Genomic DNA, 26,806 nt, shown 5'->3' with positions numbered 1-26,806 from the left:
CGTGGCTGGCCTGTCGCAGGGTGGCCGGAGGGGCCTTCACATGCTGTGTGGCAGCTCTGCTCTACTTTTCTGGGGGTCTGGAAGGCGCAAGTCCTCTCCCATCATGGGCTGCCCAGGAGGGGACAATCAGGGCCCCAGGGCATGGGGAGTTCCCCCCGTGCAGGGGGTAGAGGTGGCTGCTTATTCAGCAGTTTGAGTCACTGAGAGCCACTGGGCCTGAGTCACCAAAGGTGGGACTTCAGCAGGAGGAGTGCCAGTCCCTGTCTCCCCCTGGGCTCCGCTCCCTCTCTGGTGAGGAGCAGACGGTCCCACCCCGGGCTGGTCTTCCTTCCTTTCTGGGGCATGTGACTTTGTGTGGCACGTGGAGAGCAGAGCAGCCCCCCCACCCCCTTTCACTCAGCAGCCCTGACGTCTGGGCAAAGAGCAAACTCATTCTGTTTGGAGGAGGCTGTGGTGGGTGGGCCCCTGTTGTGGGGTCCTCAAGGGCAGGGAAGAGCTGCTCCACGATTCCATCCGCAGCACCCTGAGACCAGAAGTGCCTACTCAGGAGGGAACCCCAGTTTGCAAACTGAAGGGCAGAGCCTGACGGATGACCAGCTCCCTGTCTACCCAGTCAGGGGAGGCACAACAGGAATCTGAGGCGGCCTGATGTCACGTGTTGGCCATCTTCTATTGCCTGAATTTTTTAAGTGTAAAAACAAAACAAAACAAAACAACCCACGAAAGTTTTGACGCCCGTCCCATGAGGACAGAGTTCATCAGAGAGCTGGCTAATAACAGTTAGTGTCCCTTGTGACCTTTAACAGGTGGAAACTCTGAGCCCGCATCAATCTGGGCAGTAGTGGGAAATGTGGGTAATTCAGAACAAGTTTTCTGGACAACTGCAGCCCAGCTAGAAAAGATCCTATGAAACTCCAGGCTGTGGCTTGTGGGTCTTTCAAGATGGTGCTGCTCTCTCTCTCCAGGGAGCTCACCACTCCGGTGAAAAAAGCACCTGCCCTCTTGGGCTCCATGCTCCAAGTCTGTGTCTCGGGCTGGGGGGAGGGGAGGCCCACCGCAGCTCCTGGTGCTACTGGGCAGCGGGACGCCCAAACACGCTTGTGTACCCCAGCACCTCGCTGAGATCTGGCCCTCAGTACCATCTGCTGTCGGAACAGACAACCGTGTCAGCTCCAGCACCCAGCTCCGTTTCCGCATCCTGCTCCTGGCTGAACGGCTCGACTGTGGGAAAAAGCGGATTTTCTGAAAATCTTCTCTGGCACCTCTCCCCCTTCACGTCTGAGCAGTGGTTTTTGTTTTTTGTTTTTTGTTTTTTTAGCTCCTGGAACTCCCAGGATGGGTTTGGGGAGCAAGGACCTAAAGTTTCACATGTTAGATCTGGGAAAGGAAATCCCTGGCAGGTGATTACCACCTGAGACACAGGTCTCACAGGCCCGGGGGCCAGGGACCCCTGAATCTTGCCACCTCTCTTACATGGGCTCGGACAAGTCTGAGGCATGACTATTCTGCCCTCCAGGAGTCCCATGTTCTGTGGTCACAGCTTCTGCCTTTTGAGCCCAGAGGCTGATTCCATTGTCCCAGTAACTGTTCATCCTGGGAAGGAGCCTTATAAAGTTCGAACTTGAACTAACTCCTGGAATCTCAGAGGATACACCAGTTCCTGGATGAGCATACTTGAGGGTCAGGAAGATCCTACCAAGCCACCCACCCCCAACACTGTGCTGGGAAGCCTGGGGGGAGGCTCGGTGGCCCCCTTAATGATCCCATACATACACCAGGCCTGGAGGTGCTTCCAGACATAAGAAGAGGGCCAGAGGCCATGAGGTGGGAACATCCTCAGGGACAGATGCTTACTTTGCCCAGAGCAGAGCTCCCCGGAAACACCAACAGTGGAAGGAAACTACTCCCACTGATGAGATAGTCAAGAATTTCACCTGAAAGGAGGGACAGAATTTCACCTGAAAGGGGGCTGGATCCCCCAGGGCTTGTGTCCCACTTTGGAAGGGGAGCCCGTGTGCATGTATGCACACACACTCCCATATGCACACCTGCCTACCTGGGACACACATCACTTTGCTGGCAGGGGACCCAGGGAGGGAGGGTCTTTGTATATGTGCTGCCGAAGCGAGCACGTGAGGGAGGGTCTTTGGAAGTTCCTTGAACATAATGTAAAAACACCTTAGCAGGCATGGTGCTTTACAGTGTGGAAAGAGCTTCCCCATTCAGCATCTTGTTGGAGACTCCTGTTGGACAGCGTTCTGGTCTCCTGCTTTGCCAGTGAAATGTCAGGGCAGACGGCCGCATCCTTGTGCTCTCTGTGAGCATGTAGGAAGCTCACAGAACTCGAGGCTTGGCTAAGACCACACAACTAAGCTGGGGACCCGGACTCAGGTCTCCAACCTCCCTCCTGGTGTTTGTCCTCCAACCACTCTGCCACCAGAGTCTGGTGACACAAAGGAAGTGTAAATGGCAAGGAGCCCCTGCAGCTCAGGGGTGCTCTGCAGAAACTCTACCTGCCTCTCTGGCTAGTTGCTGGCTCCTAGAAAACTCCTTCCCCAGGGGTTGCAAACATAGGAAATACCTGCCCCCAGCTTTTGGCCCATTGTGAGCGATGCTTAGAGACATTTAGGGAGGGTAGCTGCTCAGCTGTGTGACACAACCTTACTGCCCAAAGACTTGGGCCACAAGACCTTCTGTTCCAAGGGACACTTGTGGGCAAGGAGACCCCATGGTCATGGCAACTGGTCTGTCTTGACCGGGACACAAGTGTGAAGGTGCAGAACAGTGACTGTTTGGTTCCCTTGCAACCACACCTTGCTCCAAATGCATCACTGAGCACACACAAATTGGGCTGGGAAAGCAGGGAGTCATGTCAAGACTGGTGACTGAGGCTGGGCCTGGAGTTCCTGGAATTAGCCAAGGGTTGCTGAACTTCTTCATGCTCAGGGAATTGGGCCACCATGCTCCAAGCCTCGGGGGCAGTCAAGAGGCAAGAGAAGAGAGGGCTGGGTCACTAGCTAGCCCTGAGCTCCCCAACTCTCCCCAGGCTTCCTCCCACAGCATCTCCACTTTGCCCCCAGCATCGTGGGGCCTCTAAGAGCTGATGAGGGCTGCAGGCAGGTGTGGAAGAGGCCCAGGATTTCATGTGGACACTTCCCAGGTTGGCCCCAGAGAGCAACCCCACAGAACTCAGCACTCAGCAGGCCACCAATTAGGTCAGAGAGCTGTAGACAGTCAGAAACATCATGTTTCCCTGAAATCATAAAACTCCTAGAAGAAAACATTGTCAGTAAGCTCCTTGACTTGGTGAGGGTTTTTTGAATCCGACATCAAAGCAAACGAAGCAAAGAAGGGGACTACATCATACTAAGCCCTTCTGCACAGCACAGGAAACCATCAGCAAAATAAAAAGGCAACCCACCAAATGGGAGAAAATACTTGCAAATCATATATCTGATAAAGGGTTAATACCCAAAATATATAAAGAAGTCATACAACTCAATAGCAACATAACAAAACAAAAAAAACCAATCTGATTTAAAGATGGGCAGACCCGAATAGACATTTTCCCAAACGAAGACATACGAATGGTGAACAGGTACATGAAAAGGTGCTCAACATCATTAGTTGTCAGGGAAATTTAAATGAAAACCACAATGAGATAACACCTCCCACCTGCCAGAATGGCTAGAAAAACGTGAAATAGCAAGTGTTGGTGAGGGCCCAAAGAAAAAGGGGGCCCTCGTGCCCTGTTGGCGGGAATGCAAACTGGTGCAGCCACCGTGGAAAACAAGATGGAGTTTCCTTCAATAATTAACAACAGAACTAGTGTATCTACTTTGGGGCATTTTCCCAAAGAAAATGAAAACACTAACTTGAAAAGATACCTGCACTCCTATGTTCCCTGCCCAGTTATTCACGACAGCCAAGACATGGGAACAACCGAAGGGTCCACCAATGGATGAATGGATAAAGAAATAGTGGTGTGTATATGCACACCCTGGAACATTATTTTTTTTTAATTTTTTTTTTTAACGTTTATTCATTTTTGAGACAGAGAGAGAGAGACAGACCATGAATGGGGGAAGGTCAGAGAGAGAGGGAGACACAGAATCCGAAACAGGCTCCAGGCTCCGAGCTGTCAGCACAGACCCCGACGCGGGGCTTGAACCCACGGACCGCGAGATCATGACCTGAGCCGAAGTTGGACGCCCAACCGACTGAGCCACCCAGGCGCCCCACCCTGGAACATTATTAAACCATAAAAAGAATCAAATCTTGTCATTCGCGACACTATGGATGGACCTTAGGGGCATTATGCTAAGATAAATAAGTCAGAGAAAGACAAGTATCACATGATCTCTCTTCTATGTGGAATCTAAATCCCCCCTCCCCTGCCAAACCCATAAACCCAAAAACAAAAACACAAAAACCAGGCTTATTAGATACAGAGAGCAGGCCAGTGGCTGAAGAGGGGGTGGGGGTGGGGGCTGGAGAAATGGATGAGTGGCGGGGGGGTTCAAAAGGTTAAAAAAAATTATCTTTAAATGCTCTGTTAAAAAAAAAAAAAACAGGGGTGCCTGGGTGGCTCAGTCGGTTGGGCGTCCAACTTCGGCTCAGGTCATGATCTCACAGTCCGTGAGTTTGAGCCCCGCATCGGGCTCTGTGCTGACAGCTCAGAGCCTGGAGCCTGTTTCGGATTCTGTGTCTCCCTCTCTCTCTGACCTTCCCCCGTTCATGCTCTGTCTCTCTCTGGAATAAATGTTAAAAAAAAAAAATTAAAAAAAACACAACTATTCGGTCATGCATCTTGGGGAGGGGCTCCACTTTGTTGTTTTTCTTCTTGGCTTTCGGCTTTACCTGACCTGCTGAACCAGCTTTAGGAAAATTATCCTGAATGATGAGTTTGTGACCCAGAATCTCCCCTAGGGTAGGTCACACACCACTGGTGATAAGGCACAGTAGTAACTAACACTGAAGCATATAGAAAGCTCTTCCTTTTTCCATTTGGTTACCACGAGGAGAAAGTCTAGGTTGGTGCCAGTATGTTTCTTTTTTTTTTTTTTTTTAACATTTATTTATTTTTGAGACAGAGAGAGACAGAGCATGAATAGGGGAGGGTCAGAGAGAGGGAGACACAGAATCCGAAACAGGCTCCAGGCTCCGAGCCGTCAGCACAGAGCCCGACGTGGGGCTCGAACTCACGGACCGCGAGATCATGACCTGAGCCGAAGTCGGATGCTCAACCGACTGAGCCACCCAGGCGCCCCCAGTATGTTTCTTTAATACTTGCCAGCCTCCCTTTCTGAGCAGAAAGAAAAAAGAGAGAGAGAGAGAGAGAGAGAGAGAGAGAGAGAGAGAGAGAACAAAAGCTTCATCTGGATAGAATTAAATGATGATTTGTTTTAATTCTTTTTATTATTACTGGTTATAAGTTATGGTTAGCCTTCATCTATGGAAAAGAATACTGGTTTTTTTTGTTTTTTTTTTTACTTTTGAGTTAGTGATATAAATTCTCCCTTCAAAATTCCTTTTGAAAATTAAAGGTAAGTACATTAAAAATAAGTAAATAAGAGTTGGTTGATAATTTCATAGAAATTGTGAGAGCAGACTGCAAGTGACTGAGGTTTGGGACACACTGTTGCACACAGTGACAAGGGTATCCAGATGTAACAGTGTGACAAGGTGCTCTGGGCAAGGAGTTGGGAGATCGGGACACCGGTCCTGGTTCTTCTCTGTTTAGCTGTGCAGCCTTGGGGAGTCACCTCACGTCTCTGATCCTATTTCCCCAGCTACGGTGTGCCCTATAAGGCTTCTTCGGACTTTGGCATTCTATGATTCAGCCCTCACTGAAGTCACAAGCGGCCTCCTTCCCAGTCTTGCTCAGGGCTTGGGAACGGACAAACCCCACCAATCCCACCTTCACCCCCTTCAGGCCGCACCCTTGTGTGCCCTGCCGATGAGTAGGAGGGGAGGGGCTGGGGGTCTAGGGCCCCAAAGCTGCTTCTCTCCCCGGCTGTGTCTCTACCTCCCACCTCCACCCCCCACCTGATTGGATTGTGTTTTTTAGCTGAGTTTGCTCTCCTGGGGCAGGAAGGCCTCCGTAGAGACTTGCCAGGGCCCTGGGGGAGAATGCTGAGCCTCACCCTCATGAAGGGTGGGGACGGCTCTTCCACCCACTTGGGAAATGCTGCTGCATTTGTCTCCTGAGCTCTGTGACAAAAAGAAAACTCTCAAACCAGAAAAGAGGTAACAGAATATCTACCCAGGGCTTTGTTTTCATGGCCCTCCATCATGTCCCTGCCGCTTCCTGGCTCGGGCGCATTTGCAGAGCTCGCCTAGCAGGAGAGATCCTGACTCACTCCGGCCCATTGGGCCCTGGACTCGGTTCTGCCAAGTCTACCTGTGAGGTACCGGGCAAGTCCCTGCACTTTTCTGCAGCTTGATTTCCCTGCACATAAATCAGAATAATAATACCCGGTTCACCTACTGATCTCACAAAGACTGAAGGATCAAGTGGGGAAATAAAAACATGAGCCTTTTGTGTAAATTCAAAATGCTGCACTAATTCAAGGGATTGTTAAAAGGCAGGGGTGCTGAGGACCGAGTTATTTCCCCCCCCCCCCCCGTAAGAGAGGACTGTGGGTGAAGGGGCGGGGCAGTGGCGGCCTCGCAAGCTCTCTCCCCTGCCTGCTAACCCCATGGGAGGCCTGTGCCCAAACCTCTGTCTCCTCCTGGGAACTGGGTCTGGAGCTGGGGAAGGAGGCTCGTAGATCACCTGGTCCCCCCCTGCCACTTACAGATGAGGAGACTGAGGCCTGGAGAGGTTTAAGTTGGCTTGTGCTGTACACAATAGCACTTAATTACATCCTCTCTTATGCTGTTGTTTCCTCCTTTAGTTGTTTTTAACTACACTGTTTGGACTTTAAAGACTTGGTGGTTGAGTAGATTAGTTCTTGTCAGGACCAAAGAACAAAACAAAACAAACAAAACAAAAAAACCAAAAAACAAAACCAAGAGAAACAAAATCCCCAGAAACCCCACAAAACAAAACCCAGGCCCCGAACGCCACTAATTTTCTTCTGGAGCAAAATAAAAAAGTGTATAATTATCCTTCACTCTTCCAATCTTCCCTCTAGAGTCTCAGAGGCTCTACCTTGAATTTGTGCGTGAGACGGAAGGTGAGAATAGCGACCAACTCATGCCATCTTCCTCCTTGGAAGAAGGCATAATTCTACTCTATGTGGTCAGGGGATAACCGCCTCCCCCGATCTGTCAGGCTGGAAGAAATGGAGCCCCAGAGGCACCCAGCAGAGATTAAGCTGAAGGAAGATGCAAAATGGCGCTGCTGTCTCTCGTGAGGGGAGGGAATTCCCTCTAGCGCATTGTCTGAGAAGCGCCAGCCACTGACGGTGTCCTGGGCTGCTGCCCTCTGCTCTATCGCTGCCCCAGGGAGTCCCTTGGCAGTGGGCAGTGACATCTCTCCCTGAGTGTTCTGACCAAACTGCCGGGCCTTCCCTCCCCCATGAGGGCCCTCACTGCCTTCTCCTGGGTCTGGTGCTCCTCAGGGGCAGAAGGAAGGTGTGGGCAGCAGGCTTGTTCAGCTCAGACAGGCACCATGGGTACTGTGCCCCCAGGAATTGGTTACCAGAGGCCAGGGAAGTAAGTCTCTTGAGAACTCTGGGGCTGGCAATATGCAAATAGCCACCTCCTTGGGGGTGATCAGTCAGGAAAAAGGGCCCAAGGGCTACTGTCAGACCAAGCCCCGGGCCCAGGAGCGTTTCTCCTCTGCCCACATCCTCTCTGCTGAGGGCAGCCCTCCTCTCCTTTCACGTCTCATTCCAAGCTCAGCTCCTCCGGCAGCCTGGCCTGCTTTTCTCTGCTTGAAGCCCGCCGTCGGAAGCTACTTGCGTGTGCTCGCTGGAACCACGTTCTTAGCCCTTTGCAAGTCCATGGTGTGGACATGGGAGCCATTCCCTGACTCCTCTCCCCTGAGGGAGGCCCAGGATCTGGAATATCAGAGCTTCAGGGATGGCTTCAAGATGGAGCCACTGTCTACTCCTGCTGCTGATAAACCCGAGGCCCCGTCAGGAGGCGGGGGGGGGGGGGGGGGTGTCCCAGCAACGGCCTCATGGGCAGTGATGGAGAACCCCACGTCCAGGCCGGTGCTTCCTCCTTTTCTCTACCTTATCTTTGGCCTCTGGGGAGTCCTCTCTGGCTCACCCAAACCTTGGCCATGAGGAGGGGCCTCAGGTTTCCCTAAGAGGCTGAAGTCAGCTGCGCAGGGAAATCGAGCCCTAAAGCAAGCTCCTCACTGAGCACCCAACTCAAAGGCAGTGGGAACTTCTCACACGAAAAGCAGAGCCCCTCCAGGGGACTGCAGCTTGCAAAGGAGGGCCCATCCCTCAGGGACACCCCAGATATAGGCGTTTGCCACATGCTTCTTCTCCACGGTTTAAATATAGGAGCGTCTCTGGCCCCAGCAAGGTGTCTGTGGAAACATACCACAAGCCAAGCTACTGCTCTCCACAGGGAGGGGTCCCCCGGGAGCCGGCCCTGCCAGCTCTCGCTCCCTCGCCTTATTCTCTCGGGCACATTCTGTCCCTCGGCAAGTAGGATCATTGTCTCTTCTTGTTGGGTGAGAGCCTGGGGCCCTTGTGGGACCCTCCTATCTCCCAGGGCTGAGTGGGGGTGAGTCACAGGCTGGCAGCAGGGACACTGAGTTGGCAAACACATCAATCACTCCCTCTTAGAGCAGGAGCCAGGCCTGCTTGGGAGAAGGAGTCTATATCCCCTCTATCTTCCCTTCTCCTGGACTTTTCAAGAACAGAGGCCCAGCAGGCACTGCCAGAGGAGCCCGGCTGGCGTCTCTGGAAAGTGGCATTCATAGTTGAGAAATGGGAGCAGGGGAGGGGGTCGAGCCTGACTTTGTAAGTCAGGGCAGTTACTAGGTGGAGCCATTGCTGTGCCCGTTTCCTCTCTGTAAAGCTCAAGTAAATGAAGTCCTACCACCTTTCCATCCTGTTGCAAGGGTTAATTAACTGCTGTTTTCCTGGTGCTTGGAGATGGTCAGATGAAAGCAGGGAGGAAGTACAGAAGCCATGATCCATACATTGGTGGAAGTGGGGGTCTCAGCGGAAGATCTGCCCCTGCCCCCACCCCTGCTTCCAGGAAAACCATCATGTAGGCTTTGGTTATGGAGGCCTGCAGCTACTCAGACTCAGCTCTCGAATCACACAGAACCTGAGAAGTTGGAGCTCAATGGGTGCTTGGCTAGGATCTAATCCAACTGCCTTGACCCACGGGTGGGACAACCAAGGCCTGGAGAGGTGAAGACCGCCCCAGATCCCTCAGCGTGTCACAGCCCAGCTGAGACTGGAATCCAGGCCTCCCCACTATGAATCTGACATGCCATATTCACAACCCTTACTGCCTTTTGAGATAGGAATTCTCAGCCACTTCAGAGATGGGCAAGCTGAGGTTCAGTCAGGTTAAGAACTTGCCTGGGTCACACAGCCAGGTAAGGGGCAGAGCCAGGATTTGTTTCCAAAGTTCATGGCCAGAGTGTAAGGATTTTCCTCCATACCTGGCTGTTTTGGGGAACGGACTGCGTTAACTGTGGATTGGTAAAGATGATCTCTTTCTCTGCGTCAAGGGCAAGGATCCTATCCTGTTTCTTTCTGGCAGGTCCTCTGTAGTACCTGGCCCAGAGCCCTGCCTTGGCCCAGCCACATGGCTAACTGGGGAATACTGTGTTTGAGTTTCTCATGCCCTGTGGAAACTTCATACAACCCCAGCCCTCTCATCTGTAAAAGAGGGCCACCCAGGGGGCTTCGGGCTTGAGGTGGGCAGGGTCAGTTCTTCTCAGGGTGAGGGTCCTTAGCGCGTTGCCCATAAAACTCTGTCATGGATAGATTATCAACTACTGACATGTCAGTTAGGCAAGTTCAGCTGAGAAAGACTTGCTAGTGAATATTGGATTAATGTAGAGAAATGGGGTCAATAAACAGGACAAAGGCAGAATTCTCCCTGGTTGTAGTCCGGGGGATTCTCACTCTCAGGAGCACTGGCCTCGATTTAACTGAGCATAGTTGAGTGATTCAATATGGCGGTCCTCAAGGTATCTCTAGCCCAGACCTCCTGACTGATGATGCTTGGCATGGCTTCTCTCTTCTGCGAATCAGCTCCTGTCTGGGCAGGATGGTCTAGTTCAACCCACAACCAAAGAACATTTCACTTGATGTGCCTCCCAGAACACTTGAAGCTAAAGATGCGCTTCCTGATTTATAAGCAGGAAAATGTTTTCAAGTTGGAGCTGATAGAGAAGGAGATTATTGTCTTAATCCAGAAACATTCTCTGGATATCAAAATTGTGCACTTGCCTCAGCTTCATCTAGGACAAACCCCATTTACAGCTTGGGAATGGAAGGGCTGGGCCTTCCAGTGCCTCAAGCTCTGTGCCCCTCCTCATTCTGGTCTCAGCTGACCCAGAGGAAGGTATTCAAGGGACCCATTCTGAGGACCCCTCACAGGAGTCAAACAGCTTCCATGTTCTCACCAGAGGCGGCTATGGCCTGACGTAATTATGTTTGGGCCCTGGCCTAGTAGAGGAGCCCTTTAAGGGAGGCTTGTTTTTATTACAAGGAGTGTGTGGGAAGATACCCTGACCCAGGGTTGCCAGATTTCGCAAATAAAAGTACAAGATCTGAATTTCAGGTAAACAACAAATAATCTTTTAGTATAAATATGTCCCAACTATTGTATTTCATTGCATTTTATTTGGTATCCCTGCCCTGACCCTATTAACCCTTACAGCTGAGTGAATTCTGCTTGAGTTTAGGAAGGGAAAAAAATGGCCGCTCTCCTGCTTCTTTTGAGCTAGGCTGACTCCTCAAGGAAAGAGCAGGTTTGGTTGGAGGACAGGAGGAGGGAGGAAATTAAGGGATCCAAACTCACAGATCTCTTGCAGGTCCCTACAACATGGTCGTGGTGTTAAAATATTGAGATGCAAAACCAAACGAAACCAAACAAAAACCCCATATAAAAAGACCATCCAAAGTCTGGAGTAATGAAAACAAAACGGCATTAGATTAGGAGTTAGGAGGCCAGGGGTCTAGTCTGCTGTTGCATTAACCAGCTGTGTGACCCTCGATGAGTCTTACATCCTCCCCGGGCCTGGGTATCCTCAGTTGTAAAGCGTAAACCTCATTGGGGCCCTAATATTTCACTAGTCTGGTTCTGAGAACTGGAGCAGAATAGCAGAGCCTGTTTACCTGAGAAACTGGGCAGTAAGGATAAGAACTGCCCCACCCTTTGGCCCATCTCACCCAGCTCCTCCTTCTCCCTGAGGTTGGGACCCTGGGGCTCCTGCTGTCCTCTAGAAGGTACATGTCTCTGAAGGAGGAGGAGGTTGGAGTGGCCAGCAGAGTGTTGACTGGACCAACGACTTTCTTTGGATCAATCTTTTCCTTGATGCTTTTTGTGCGTCTCACTAACTTAATGTTTTAAGTCCTATTTTATTATAAGACTCCCTCTGTTCAATGTTCTTAATTTGCAATATCAGCGACCCTAGATTCCAAGTGGTACAATTATATATTATATATAAATTATAATTTACATATATACTTAAATTAGAAGGCTATGGCTGATATAGGGGCGCCTGGGTGGCTCAGTCGGTGAAAGCGTCCGACTTCTGCTCAGGTCATGATCTCACTGTTAGTGGGTTCGAGCCCCGTGTCCGGCTCTGTGCTGACAGCTTGGAGCCTGGAGCCTGCTTCGGATTTTGTGCCTCCCTCTCTCTGCCCCTCCCCTGCTCGTGCTCTCTCTCTCTCTCTCTCTCAAAAATAAATAAACATTAAAACAAATTTTCTTAAATAAAAAATAAAGAAGGCTATGGCTGATATAGAATATAAGGTAAAATCAGAGGGTAACACCACTGCTTTTTAAATATTTTTAGAACTTTCGTTTTGGAATGGCCTGCAGATCCTTTGCATATTTAAATAAAATATATGCTTCATGGGGACAGATCTCTGTTAACTGAAGTTCATGCGGTATTTGTAATTGGAACGCCCGACTCATAAACCCTCTCCCTTGCCTGGGGCCCTGATACTCAGGGTAAGCAGCGCAGCCTCAAAGCAAATGGCACAAAACCTGGAGCTCCAAGAAGACGGTGCCCCCAGATTCCCGTGGAAAAGCAGCCTCCAGCCCTCTGTGCATAAGGAGTGAGGAGTGAGGTGCTCCAAGTGGTTAATACTGTTTCTGGTCAAACCCAGGCCATGCATGACAAGAAAGAAACGAGACTGGTTTTCTCATATGGCTCCTAAAAGGACACTGACAGTTGTATTTTCTTTTTAAATCTAGAAAAATCTCAAACAGGTATCTGGGGATCTTTTGAACAATGGCAGAACTGCCGCAATATTCCGGGATATTCCAGGATTCAACTTGTCTTTTGACCTCCATGCTTCTCCCAGCTCGACTGCAAGTTCACTGAGGCCGAAGGCAGATGAAGCTCTTCGCCTGTGTGTCCGCAGCGCGCCCAGCTCCCTGCCCCGCCCTGGAGTTGCTCAAGACGAGTTGGCTGACGGAGGGAACGTGAAGTGTATGCAGGAAACAGTCCTTCGGCAGCTTTCAGAAACTGCCGAAACCCGCTGACGAGGCTTGTACAGACCCACCGCACCTCACCCTGCTCCCCTCACTCCCTGCTTTCTGCCACCATGTTGGTTTCACCAAAAGAGAGGAGAGGAAATCGTGGTGAGATTATCTCACCGCCACAGACCTGTATTACCTTTTGTCCCTCTCTCCTTCTTAAGTCCTGGCCCTGTTTGGTTTTGCCCAGTCCTTGGCTGATTATATGCCTGGCTCCAATATCAATTATTCCATTTCCTCCCTTCCTCGCCCCCTCCTTCTGCCAAATCCTCATGTGTGCTCAGCTCTTTGCCGTTCCCATAGCCCCTCCTGAACTGAGAGGAGACAGGACGTGCCTGAGCAGCTGCCCTGACATGAGTCATGTCTGAAGTACCGCCAGCGAAGACGGAGCGAGAAGGGTTGGGCCTTAGGGTGCGGGAAAGGGAAGGAATTTTAATGGATTGTCAGAAAATAGGTGCGGGGAGGGGCGGGGCTGGTTTGGGAGCATCAGGAGCTGCTGAGATTGCTGAAGATTGAGTTGATTAGCCAGAAGAAATGCCCAACATGGGCCGTGTGGAGAATTTTTTTTTTTTTAAAGAAACACCTCTGAAAGAGTTCCTTTGCGGTTCTTGGTGACAAATTTCCATGTGTAATGACCCCACACTGCCCATCTGATAACACTTCCCCGTTACTGTAACACCAACCTGTGGGTGAAGTACACACACAGATAGCTTTGTTCCCACTTTACAGATGAGAAAACTGATACTCAGAGAAGAGGTTTATCCAAAGTCACAGAGCCACGGGAGTAGCAGAAGCCAGGCTAAAAGCTAAGCTTTCTAGGCTCTGAGGTGTAACAAAATATATGTAACGATGTGTAACATCTATCCTGTCAGCATGATTATTCATTCTGACTACTAGTCTCCTCCAGTGATCTGCCTTCCCTGGGTCTCATATAATCCTTTATACTGCATTACTAAGTCATTTTCTCTAAGTCAGATTCTGTCTGGTCATCACTCTTGGTGTCAGAGCACTTGATTCACATCTGAGCCTTGATCTGCCGGCTTATGGGCTCAGTCAACTGTCCATATGTTGCTCTGAGGGTATCAATTGACATCAAAAAATCAGGAAAAAAATGGGAGGGAAATACATTTGCCGGAAACCTAGTTAACGCCTCCCTTTAGTCCCTAACCTGTAACATGCAAGAAAGACAAATACTCCACAATTAGCCCCAGCAAGAACTTAGGAAGGGAGGATCACACTGACAATAAAAAGAACACCCAACTCGTAAACCCTCTTCCTTGCCCGGGACCCTGACGCTCAGGGGTGACATCTGTAAGCAATGTGACCTCAAAGCAAATAGCACTGAAACCTGGAGCTCCAAGAAGACAGTGCCCCAGATTCCCATGGAAAGGCAATCTTTAGCCCCATCTGCATAATGCCTCACAAAAGAATTCCCAAGAACCATACAGGCTAATGTTAAAATTAGCAAAAATAAATGAAAGTCATAGAATTTGGAAACAGGGAGAAAACTTGGGTGTCACTTAGCCCAATACCCTTGATTTTGGAGTTGAAGAGAGCGCCAACGCTGGTTTGTATGGTTGAACCAGAGCATTTACCACAGACCTTGGTGCAGAGGTAGGGCTAAATAAATATTTGTTCAGTGATGGATGGATGGGCATAGTGATTTCTTTGAAATCACAAAGAAAGACAGTGACAGGGCCAAGATTAAAGGATCTAGAATAATCTCTACCTGTGTTCGTTTTAAAACTGACCTGAAGACTAATTATCATCAGTTTTTTTTCCACGCACATTATTTCATTGAATCCTGATGATGACCACACGAGGACGACTTTGTTATATCCATTTTATATGTGAAGAAACTGAGGCCCAGAGGTAGAATTATCTTGCCCAGGGTCACATGCTCGGTGAGTAGCAGAGCTCCGATTTGAATCCAGATGTATCCAACTTACAGACACTCCACACCCAACTTAGGGCTCGAACTCATGACCCTGAGATCAAGAGTTGCATGCTCCACCAACTGAGCCAGCCAGGCGCCCCTGTCCACCTTATAAACTCAAGCAATGCTCCATTCCAGCATGTGCCCTCTTATCCAAGAGTCACTGCAGGGGACATGCTCTCCTAGCCCCAGGAGACTTCTAGAGCATTCTCCTTGGTCATCAGCACATATTGAGCAGAGAGGTCCCTTCAGGAGTTTCCTAGCAACATTTAAGTTAATCCACAAATGGACCTCAAGAATTCAAACTTCTCTCAAATCCATGATCATATCAGACATTTTGGAAAATGGGCTTAAAAATATGCTGTTTTCTTTATGCTTTTTCTACAATGTTCTCATGTGGGACATTTGGAAATATCCAATCAGCCCAAACAGGAGCCTGCACTAACAGCCATCTATGAAATAATGGCCAAGCAAATGGACCTGGTCCTGGTTGGCGGGCCTCACCTCATGGACCAAAGCAGCCCCCTTCCACCCTGTATCACTCTTCTCAGCAACCAATGCAGGTTTGCTCCGTCATAAACCCTAAACCACTCCCCAACACCCCAGGTCTTTTTGAATGCACGCAGCTCCTTACCGGATATCCCCATGAGCCATTCCCCGCCTGGAACTTGGAATAGTAGCTGCTCCGGCTGGTGGTCCCATAGTTGTTGTAATTGTCGGCCAAGCCATCATACATGGAACCTTGAGGACAAAGGCAGGGCGTTAGGACAGTGATGGCCACGCTCTTCACTCGCCTCTCCTCCCCACAGCGTCGCCTCTGTATCCAGGTACACCATACCCCATGGAGGAGACCAGGTGTGAGCTCTTGAAGGAGCAGGATAGGAAATGTATCATCTACTTGCCTTCTCCGTCTCTCCGCTCTACCTCCTCCACAGCCAGGGCCGAGGAAGGGCCCAGGCAGACTGCGGCGGGGACAGCTCTGCAAACCAGCTGAGCCCTTCCTGGGCTGACTAACTGTCTCCCTGGGCTTGGGGTGACTTGACATCTACAGGTCAGGAGTTGGACTGGAGGGCCTCGGAGCACCGCCATTCCATTCAAGGGAATCACGACTCCGTGTTCCACAAGGATAAGCTTCCCACTGGGGGAAGCCTGGCAGGATCTCAGCATTCCAGGTCCAGAGTCCTAAGGTCAGGGCCACAGAGCCTTGAGGGCTGATTAGAGGCCAGTTCAGGGCAGGACTCTTGTTTCAAACGTCAGCCCGGCCCCCAAGAGTGACGAGGTGATCTTTTGTCCTTTCCTTCATCCTCTAGGTGCTCCAGATGGTGAAGTGGGGAGGGTGGCCATCAACCTCAAAGGCCCCAGTGAGGATTAATTAATGTTTTCGGAGTGCTTGGAGACCCACAAATGATAGGCTCCGCGAGAGGATAGAGTGTCATTAGGGTTATTAGCGGCAAAATGGCTTTGAATCACAGAAATCGGAACTGGGTTTTGGGCTGCTGGTAGGGCTACCTTCCCTTCTCCCCTTCACCAGATGGCAAGTGGCCTCCAAAGGATCGTCCCAACACTGCAAAAGCTAGTCTGTTCGCTGTCTCACTGTCCTTGAAACACGGCTGACCGTGACATGGCCATGACTTTGCTCATACCGTGTCCCTTGCGGAGTCTGCTTTCCCCTATCAGTCACAACATTCAGATCTCACCTATTTTTCAAGGCCAAGCTCACGACCTCACCCCTTTGCGGAAGCCTCTTCTGACCAACCCTGCCCGAGGCAATCTCTTCTATCTCTAAACACACAGTGCCCTGCTGTCTGTACCCTGACTCACATCTTGCTTACCGTCCCATTCCCTACACTGGGACCTGCATGAGGGAAAAGTCATGGCTGTATGGTCTGGACATCCAGAGCAAGGCTTGCCCCACACTCTTATTAGATGATGAGCCCTCTGGGAAAAAAGGAAGGTGGGATCCAGTGACAGCCTCCTAAGGGGGAGGGCCACTTGTTTTCTCTGAAGTGATGGTCAGACTCCAGCATCTGAAACCTTGTCTAGGGGGAAGGGTTTGACATTGATCTTTCCCAGCCAGATTAGCTCCTTCCCCATCCACCATACCCACTCAGACTCCCACATCTTTTGGGGATGGTGGGGGGACTGGAGTATCTGGGCTGAGGGCAGATGGAATAGCAGAGGGGCAGCTTTGGAATGTGGCAGGCATCTCTGCGTGGTGCCACCTCCTCTCTCGAAAGCCAGCCAGACGACCACCCCATAGCACACAGAAGGGGCACTGCCCCCGATTACCACTCCCCCATCATGGAGGACCAATAGGCCATTAAGGTTACAGGCTGTGGCAGAGACAGTTTGCCCTGGGAGCCTACAGGTGTTGACCTTGGTCTTGGCTCTGACATTTGGGCAAGTCACTTGCTCTCCCTGGACCTCAGCTTCTTCTGTAAAAAGAAGGGGTTGGCTTCTATACACCCCAAAGGCCGCATACAGCTCCAGTGTTCCATGACTGTATGATTATAGTAACCCATGCCCCATGGCATTCAGAGAAGCTTGTAAGGAAGACGGGGAGACATCAAAGGCTACACCAGCACCTCCTTTGCTGCCTGCCTCAGGTCCTCCCAGAGGTGTCCTGCAGGCCCAGGCCTGACTCCTGACGGGGACTCTCCCTGAGCCTCTGACCTACTGTAAGCTCCTCTATTGAGCATACACAGCTTGTTCCTCTCCCTTTCTCAGGAAGCTGCACCCCCTGCCCCCCGAAAGGCTGCCTTTGTTAGGAGGAGCCTGGAAACAATCTCATGGGCTCAGACGCCCAGAAGCAGCTTACACCAGGGAAGGGGCTGCAGCCAGGACCTTAGGCATGCATGGTCAGGGCCCGGGGCAGCTGACAGCAGGTCTCGTCTGACTCTCCTCCATCCGGCCTACTTCTATCATCCCTTCCAGGGTTTGGCAGGCCGGCGTTCACTTGGCTGTTGCCCCATGAGCAGGGATCTCTCATCCAAGGGCAGGTGTGGGTCAGCCAGCTGCTGTCAGATGGAAAATTTGGGGTGGCGATGGAGAGTTCTATGGAGCCCCAGGGAGGCCTTCTGCTAGGGGAGGCATCCCCGGGAGGCTCAGTGGAGGGCAGGCTCCCATGGGGCCTCTACTCTTTCTCAAAAGGGAATCTGTCAGCAGTGACATCACTCACCCTCTCCGTCATCAGATGAAGCATCGTTTCCCTCTATGCCCTGCATCTGCCTGCCTCCCTCTCACATAATCTTCTCCATGTGGGAGGTAGGGAGTTCTCTGTCAAGGAGGCAGGGGTGAATAGGACCTCTGGAATGTCCTATAACTCCAAAGCCGGTCCCTGTGTCCTAGTGGTGACTTTAGTGATGGCAGGTGTGGGCTATAGCACTCCCTACTGGTGGGGCCAAGGTCTCCAGGTCCTTCCAGGTGGCTCCTGAAGGCACCCCCTAAGATCCGTCTGCAATTGGGGGTCAGATCACTTGACTCCCACCTTAAGATGCTTTGCTTGGCTTCCTTGTGAGAACGAGGCTGCCATCACAACAGCCAGTGCTGCCTCTCTGGCAGAAAGGTAGCTGCACTTGGGGGCCAAGGTTCTGAGCTAAAGGAGGAGTCCAGAGAACTTACCTACCTGAAGTCACACTCCGTATTGTGCCCGATGACCAATGAGGTGCAGGAAGGAGGTGAGCTCTGTTCGTAAGAGCGCTGCTCCCCTCTCCTGACCCTAGGGTGTCTGGCTGGTACACCCTGCCTTTGGAAAGTCAGGCTCAACACCAAGAACATGGGGGTTCTCAATGACAGTAATAGTAATAGCTCTGAAAGCTTTCACTTCTCCATCTAGTCCTCTGACTTCTTCAGAACTCATTTCTAAGAAGCCTTTCCTGATTAACTCTACCTGGTCCCATGACCCTGGTTGACTGCCTCCTTGGAATAAGGGCATGGAAAGGTGTAATCAGTTCTCCATCTCATGACTGTGCCAGTGTCCATCGTCATGTACTTTGGGCACTCACTGAGGCAAGAATTGTGTCTCTTCTTTCCCTGGGATCTTGGGCACAGGGCGTGGCTCTGGGAGGGGCTGGGCCGAACCTGGACTGAGCTGGCCTTTTTTGTCAACCAGTTCTCCTTACCCACCCCTCATGGTGGAGGTGCTTAGATTTCTGGTGCCTAGAGGCTCCACATCCCCCAAATTGCAGCATGGGATCAGGGTCCTTGAAGGCTTACTCAACCAGGCCCTCCTCCCACCCAAAGAGGTCCCTGGAGGCAGCTGGGGGGGGGGGGGTTTGCTGGGTAATCCAGGAAGACAGAGGGTCTGAGAACAGCTTTAGAACAGGCACAACCACCTCCTTGAGGAGGATTCTTGGTGTCAGGAGTGGTAAGGGGAGGTGATCCCAGCACCCAGCTCACCCCACAGAATCACCCCTACTCTTGTATCTGAGTGCTTGCATTCCCACCGTTTTCTCTAGAAGGGCACACACGCCGTAAACAAAGTTGGTGGCTTCTCAGTAAAGCCGGCTGCCGGCTCAACTTGTGCATTGTCCCCAGGAGACAACCCACCCACAGAACCCCAAGGTCAAAGAGCAGATGTCTCAGAGAATGTATCGCTTTCTTCAGCATACAAGCCATTCCAGCGGCTCTGTCCACACAGCTTGTCTCAGCTTGTGTCAGTGTTTCAGGGCGTAAAGCCCTCTCAGAAAATCTACCACTCACACCATCAGCGTCCCTGGATGCTGCTTCCCTTTGGTGCCTGAGATGATTATCTGATTCTCTCTTGTGTCATAGGGGCAACCCAAGCTTTCTCGCCTACCGAAGCTTTGAAAAGAGAGGCAGCTTCTTTGTTAGGATATATGGACTTCTCTCTCCAATGAGGACGGGCAAACCTTTGCAGGGATGACTCATCCTTTTCCACCTCCAAGCTTTCAAATAGGCCACACCCACCGCACCTGAAACATTCTTTCTCTTCTCAGCCAAACCCTCTCCCTGCATTCAAAACCTTGCACAAAAATCAGCTTCTCCTACAGGTGACTCCACCCAGTGCTCTGGGCACTCCAAAGTGCACCCAGCTCATGGCACTCTAGCGTAACCATGCCAGCTTTCTGTCCAACTGCTCTATTCACTCCGCGCTGGTTTGTGTGTTCCTTGGAGTGTGGCTTCTGTACATTGTGTGGGTATGTGGGTACGTGGGTGTGTGTGTGTGTGTGCGCACGCGTGTGCACCTATGGGCCCTTCTCCCAGAAAGCAGGCTCTAGATGTCCCCAGTTAGGCTGGGAACTCCCTGAAGTGAGAGATCTCCTGCTCGTACTAGATCGCCACCCCACTCCTGACCCCAGGACCAGGGTCTACCTGGAGAAGGCACTCATGATCAACAGGCTGCCCTTAGGGACAGAGGTCACCTGAAACCTCTCTCCTCCACCCCTCCCCCCGCCCCAGATGCCTCTCCCTTGCTAGTCGGGAAGGTTTGTCCCACGGCACACTGCCCTAGATGTATATCTACGGTTTGATCTGTATCCCTTAAGGTCGGTCGATGTCTCTTCTGGCTTCTACACTGTAAAGTCCATCTGTTCCTCAGCACAGAACCCTTGAGAAAGGAAGCAGCTCCTTACCTTCCAGCCCTGACAACATCTTTCTCTCACCCCCTGAAATCTCTTCCACCTGTGGTGCTCCGTCAGGCTAGGCCCATAGCAAGAGGAATTTAAATGAGAGAATAAGAACTGCCAGAAGATACTTCTAGCACGATCTCCCTCAGAGATGTTCAAGATTGGGCAGTTTGGACTGTGCCCATGTGAACGTTCAGGTGCCCAAGGGAGGGGAATGGCCAGACACCCTCCCATTTCTTTCTGCCAGGGCCAGCTGGGAGCACTCTGGACACACATCTCCTATCTGGATGCTTTCATGAGCCTGAGGTGGGCAGAGAGTTCAGCACAACCGCACCAGGCATTTTGGCATGGTTCTTACTCTTCTTCTGGGCATGTGTACAGAGCAGAGATGCTGCTACAGCCTGTGTCCGCTCCTCTCCCTCACTAGCACATCTGCTTCTCTTTCTGATCATCTGTTCCTGGCCACCACTAAACCCAAGGATAGGGCAGAGAGTGGGAGCATCTTGTAGGGACAGGACTGGCACAGAGGGCAGAGCAGTGGTCTAGTGTGGGCAAAGGTCAGAATAGGACTCAGCCACCTGGCTGGGGATCCAGACTAAAAACTTGTCTTCAGCAATTACCATGTTAGATGTCTGTCCATCCTTTTGTGTGTGTGTGTGTGTGTGTGTGTGTGTGTGTGTGTGCATCCCACGGGGCTGATCTTCATGCTGAATCTAAGTGTGAGTGAAAGATGGGGACTGGAACAACCATTCCGTAACTTTGATGCACATCAGTATTGCCTGGGAACCTTTCAGTGATGCCCACACTGTCCCCCATGCTCACTAAATCAGAATCTCTGAGGGTGGGACTCAAACATTTGCATTTTTTAAAATCCCCAGGTGATTTCGATGCAGAGGCAGGTTTGAGAGCAGCGGACTGGATGGCTTTTGGTATGTCAGGGTGTTTACAACAGGGAAACCGTGAGTGACACACAGTGAGGAGAGGAGCCTTTTTGCAGGACAGCTGCAGCTGGTTTGGGGGGATGGCCTGCAGAGGTAGGGAGTGACACCATCTATTTCCAAAGACTGTTACCCATCATGGCACATGTTGGAGATGATCTAATCCAATCTCTTACAGTTGCAGAGACCCAGAGAGAGGCAGTGACTTGCCCCAGATCACACAGCAGTCAACAATCCATCCAGGTAGAACTCAGATCTCCTGACACCAGGCTGGACTCTTGCCCTAGCACGAACTGCAAGGTGGTGTGTAAGTGTGTGCGTGTGTGTGTGTGTGTGTACACACATGTGTATGTGCATGGGTGTGGGTATTCGTGTGTATATGTGTATGCACACATGTGTGGTGTGTGCCTACAGAGAACTTCACATGAAGATATCTAACATTCTGCCATCTTACTTTGTCCAAACGTCACATACCTTCTAGCGGTCATACCTCATGGCAGGGGTAGTTGCCAGATTTTTAGGTCTGGAACAATTGGCTTCTTGATATTTACAATTTGGTGTGTGGGGAGAAACATTGATTTCTATATTTTTTTTAACCTCTGCCAACGAGCTTCGCAAAGGAGCAGGCTCCAGGGAAACCACATTTGCCATGAAACATTCTGGAATACTTGGCATTTTTGCATGTGTTGTAACAGGCAAACGGAAAGTCTGGTAAAACCTGAGCTTCAAGCCAAGATATGTTGTAAAGAAACAGGAATTGGTCCATTTGAAGTTTAATTAGGATGTTTCGCGGCTGGAATAAGCTGAAGCCCAGACACCCTTCACTCGCTCCCGTGCCAGCTTCAGTCCCAAGAAAACAACCCCAGAAGTGATGCCTGTTTATGGTCTGCGGTCAGGAACAGACAACTTTCAAGGGGGTAGAATGAGCAGACCCTCACACAGGCAGAGGCTTATGCTGAGACACAGCCAAATGCAAATACAGAAATGCCAACAAACCTCCACCTGTACACGCCACGGCCACCAAGCCAGCACAAGCCTGCCCCCTAGGAGCTCCTCGAGTAGCAACTGCCCGGTGAGGGGTAGATGCAGGATGATGAAGGAGCGGGGTGGACAGACACCTCCCCTAGCCTAAGGTCGCCCCAACCCTATCTCTGATCAGGGAGAAATTCAGGTTTGGCCATGTTAAATAGGAAATGGTACTTGGGAGAAGAAAGGAGAAAATTGAAAGTAAAAATCACAGATGTCTAAGCAGGTAGTGAGACACACAAGAATGATGGGCTAGTCTTGGGACTTGCCTGGAAGGAGAAGGGATGTGGAACAGAAAGGTAGTGTCATTAAACTTGGTGTGTGATGAGTATTCATGGCAGAGGCAGTGGTGTGTGTGTGTGTGTGTGTGTGTGTGTGTGTGTGTGTGTGTGTTGAAGTTGGATCAAATGAGATGTGGGTTAAGTTTTAGGAAGAGATATCAAGGGAAGTTCTAAAGAACCTGAATGTGGGGGGGCGCCTGAGTGGCTTAGTTGGTAAGCGTCTGACTTCAGCTCAGGTCATGATCTCACGGTTCGTGAGTTCGAGCCCCGCATCGGGCTCTGGGCTGATAGCTCAGAGCCTGGAGCCTCCTTCTGATTCTGTGTGTCTCTCTCTCTCTGCTCCTCCCCCACTCACACTCTGTCTCTCTCTCAAAAATAAATAAACATTAAAATTTTTTTTTAAAGAACCTGAATGTGGAAAAGTTTCCCTCCAGGCTGCCTAACCAGTGCAATAGCCCTTGACCCCCAGACAGGGCAGTTCATGATCAGCACCTGCAGGGCCTTTCCCACCTCAGGCAGGTCAAGTTTCCCTAGCAGACATCCTTGGCTGAGCAGCCCCGTCCCCTGGGTTTCTTCCCGCTTCCCACACAGTCTGAGAAGACACCCTGATGCATTCAAGCACGCTCTGGAAGCACAGGAGAGTAATACTTAGTGGCCAGTTCACAAGAAGACCCACACTGGCAGGCAGGTTCAGAGCAGTCTCCTTCTGCAGGGTCTCATGACACCAGGGCCCTCGCCTCCCTCCCTGGGGACCACAACGAGGCATCTGTCTCATCTGCTGTGTTTGGGGGACGGCATGGGTGGAAATGGGTATTGTGTGGCAGGCTCCTTCCACAGGACTCCTTTTTCATGGGTGGCTCAATTTCCCCCTCACCGACAAGACAGAAGAGAACCCTAGTGGGGAGGACTCTGGGGAAAAGCTGGCTCTATTACCAGAAACACCACTGGCCGATTCCTGGCTGTCCCTCATGGCATACAAGGGGTGGCGGCTCCCCGCCAGGCAACCTGTGAGGTGTGGCTGGCCTTCTTTGGAGCGGCTGTTCTTAACCAGAGGAGCCCCGGTGGGATTCAGGGGTCCCAACAGAACCAAACACCCTAGAGAATTCAACTCTTCTCTCTTGAAGAGTGTCCAGTGTGTCTAGCAGGGTGAAGGCAAGGCCCTGGGGTATGGTCCTTCTACAACTGCCAACTTGCCCCTCCCAGCAGTCACAGCAGGTGCATGGGATATAAACCAACACAAAAGGAGGGAGCAAAGGTAGTAGGAATGGCCACTGGGCACATAGGGAACGCTTGGGCGGTTCTGATGATGAGAAGGGGGAAATCTGATGAAAACAAAGCCAGATAAACCAGAAACACCAGCTCCAAGTGATCTAACCGCCTCTTCCACCTAGGATGCCGCTGGGGAAACTAGCCCCTGTGGGAACCTCGCCAGAGCTGAGGGTAGAGGGGACACACCTTCTGGGTCAGTCCTTAGAGAGACCTATTTCTGGAAAGATACGCATTAGCCAAGGAAGTCAACTGTCACCTGGCTGAAGCCCCCTGGAGGACCTTGGGATGGAGAGAATGAGATCCCACTGGATAGATGTTACCCACAAAGGTCAAGGCCAGAAACAGAGCACTGCATGATGACAGACGCTCGCTGGCATCCCTGCAGGTGGGAAGAAGAACGGGTGTTTAGAGCACCTGGCATTTTTGAGATTTTCTTGGGATGGCGTGGGAGTGGAAAGGGATAGGTGACTCTTATGCAGAGAAGAGAGTAGGTTGCCTTGAGCTGTGACTGGACCGTGGCCAGAAATGGGGACACTTTTTTGTTTTTTTAATCTCGAACCTACTTCCAAAAAAGGCTAGTATGCAGCTATCAAACCATAAATAAAAGAGACGGAGGCAAATGCTCTGGAGTCTGCATGACCTTGAGTGGAAGTCTGGCAGGAGAGGAACCAGGAGTCCAGGCCAGGGCAAAGGGCACACTGAGCAGCAAAGACCTTTAGGTTCGGGGTACAGGGAAGTCCTCAGCCAGCCATTTTCTCTCCCTCAGCTCTACACGGGGGCCACTCAGGAATGAGAGAGACAGGCAGAGAGAAAAAGCCAGAGGTAGGAAACGTGAGCTGTTGCGTGCGTGTGTGTGCGTGTGTGTGTGTGGTGGGAGGTGGGCAGGGGTCTGTCTCCTTTGCCTCCTTCCTCTTTACTACCCCCACACCCTGTACACTCTCTTAGGGGCCAGACTGCATAAATAAGTCTTGGTTGACCTGTACCGGTTTGCAGTCTGTGGAATCTTTGTCGGCACTTGCGAAATTTAGCTAAATGAATAAATAAGCAGAACGATTGCTGGTTGGTGTGTAATTCTTACTGCAAATGCTTTGTATTAAAGTATCTGGCCTAAAAATTCTCCACAAATGGCCCTGCCAGATATCGTACCTTCCTTCTTGAGTTGCAGGGGGCCGATCACTTTTTCCTAGCCTCCCAGGCTTGGGGGACCTCAGCACAGGGTGAAGGGGTGGGGTCGATGGCTGGTCAGGCCCAGCACCTAAACTAAACAAGTGCTCACCCTGAGGGCTCAGCCCTGGGGGCCTTCTGGGATTCCCAGCCTTGCCAACCTCAATTCCTGCACAAGCGTCCTCCTGACACTTGTTCCTTCCTACTTAAGCCAAGTGAGGTAGGGAGAATCTGGTGGGAAAGGGAGTTTCTGCATTAGCTACTGAGGAAACAGGGCATCCCCAGACCTCCTTCCCGGTCCTCAGGGAGCCTCAGGGAGCGCGCTGGTCCTGGGCTGACCTTCCAACCAGACTTGCCTCTTCCAGGTGTGAGGCTCCCGCTAGCGTGCTGCGGCACACCACGGGCTTGTCCCTGTTCCCCGCGGCACCTCCCCGTCCCGCAGAGCCTCTCCTGAGCACCTACTGGGGTCACAGTGACTCCCTTGCCCGCCGGCAGCCACACACTGGGAACCTGCCGGCCTGGGCGCCGGCTACCTGCCGCTGGCGCAGTAAAAGCAAAGCCTCAAGGACAGGACGGGGAGTGAGGGGGGCACACAGCCCTGGGGAGCCCTGGGGGGCCGAGGCAGAACAAGAGAGAGGCGGGGACTGTTCCAGAGCAGTTGGGGGAAGAAAGCCTTCCCCGCTCTGGGCCTGGACAAGGGCCCGCGGGCGATCCTCGGCCTCCGCGAGCTGGCGAGACGCCCGTGGCGGTGTCCCCCGCCGCGGGAGCCCGCCTTCGCGCCCCCCAGCTTCTGGGGAGCTCGCCAGCCGGTCGCCGGCCTCCGCTCCACCCGGTCGGACGGGCCGCGCAGACCCCGCCCCCCCCCCCCCCCGCCCCGGGGCGCGCGCCACCTCCTGTCCCCGCAGCCCGGCCGAGGGGCGCGGGGCAGGGGCGCACGGGCCGCGCCGGGCGCCAAGTCTTTACCTCGGTTGGAGTGGCTCAGGGTGGACGACTGGGAAGACTTGGACTTCTGCCGCTTGACGGTCATCATCACCTGCTCTTGCACGCGCTGCCTGCCCGACGTGCCGGTCTTCATCTTTTGGTCCGACGGCAAAGCCAGCGTCGAGTTGTCCTGGTCGGGGAAGCATTCGTAGGCCAAGGCGGTCTTGAGCGGCGAGTGGTTCATGGCGGCGGGAGGCGCGGGCCGGGCGTGCGAGAGCCGAGAGGGGCGGCGAGGTGCGGCGGGGCGGGCGGGCGGGCGGGCGGCTGCGGCTCTGCTGGCGCTCAGCGGCTCCCGAGGGCCATAGAGTGAGAGGTCCGCGTGAGGCTCCCGGCGGCGGCTCCTGGCGCCTCCACCCCGGCTCGTCCCTCTGCTGGCACTGGCGGGGCCCGCCCTCGGTCAGACTGGATATACCACCCCTGCCCTGCACCACCCACTCCACTGGCTGCGCGCCCCCGCCAGGTGCCGAGCTGCAGGGCGCTGCCGCTGCGGGAGCGAGCGCTCTTGGGGAGGGGGGCGGGGGCAGGGCCGCGAGCCCGGAGTGTGGGGCCTCGGCGTCTTCTTGCTCTCTGCTCCCTGCTCTCGCTTCCCTCCCCCGTGACGTGCGGGAGGTGAGGCCCCAGGGAGACGCCCCTCCGTCCTGTTCCTGCTCGCTCATGGAGAAAGTATGTGCTCAGCTCAGGAACCCAGGGAGACTTCTCTCGAGGAAAAAGGAGTCTTTCTTGATAAGTTCACCGCCCCCCCCCCCCCCAATCCCAAGAAAGCCTGAAATCCACCTTCTTCTGTCCTGAGGTCATGGCAGAGACCAGCCCCTTGGGTGGTGGTCAGCTCCCAGGCTGAGGGCTGAAGCACAGCCCATGTCTAAAGGGAGTGCTCAATCCTGTGGGAACAACCCACTCTACTGGAAAGGAAGCCAGTCGACCTGAAGGGACTGGGGTGGGGGCATGAAGCCTCAAGGGCCAGACAGACTTGAGATACAA

General features: G+C 52.2%; 1 protein-coding gene across 1 annotated transcript in view; it reads right to left on the bottom strand.

Moving 5' to 3' along the window:
* PKP1 (plakophilin 1) overlaps nt 1-26,471 on the bottom strand; it is a 51,572-nt gene extending 25,101 nt beyond the window's left edge. Inside the window, exons 1-2 of the mRNA XM_060644067.3 lie at nt 25,811-26,471; nt 15,216-15,322 (exon numbers count right to left, since the gene is read on the bottom strand). Of these exons, the coding sequence (XP_060500050.2) occupies nt 15,216-15,322; nt 25,811-26,012 (309 nt within the window). The 5' untranslated portion in view covers nt 26,013-26,471. The remainder of the gene's footprint in view (nt 1-15,215; nt 15,323-25,810) is intronic.
* Between the last annotated feature and the right edge of the window lie 335 nt (nt 26,472-26,806).

This window comes from Panthera onca, chromosome F1 (assembly GCF_046562875.1).
Source record: "Panthera onca isolate mPanOnc1 chromosome F1, mPanOnc1 haplotype 2, whole genome shotgun sequence".
NCBI lineage: Eukaryota > Metazoa > Chordata > Mammalia > Carnivora > Felidae > Panthera > Panthera onca.
Note: the sequence above shows the minus strand (reverse complement) of the source record. Positions and strands in the feature narration are given on the sequence as shown.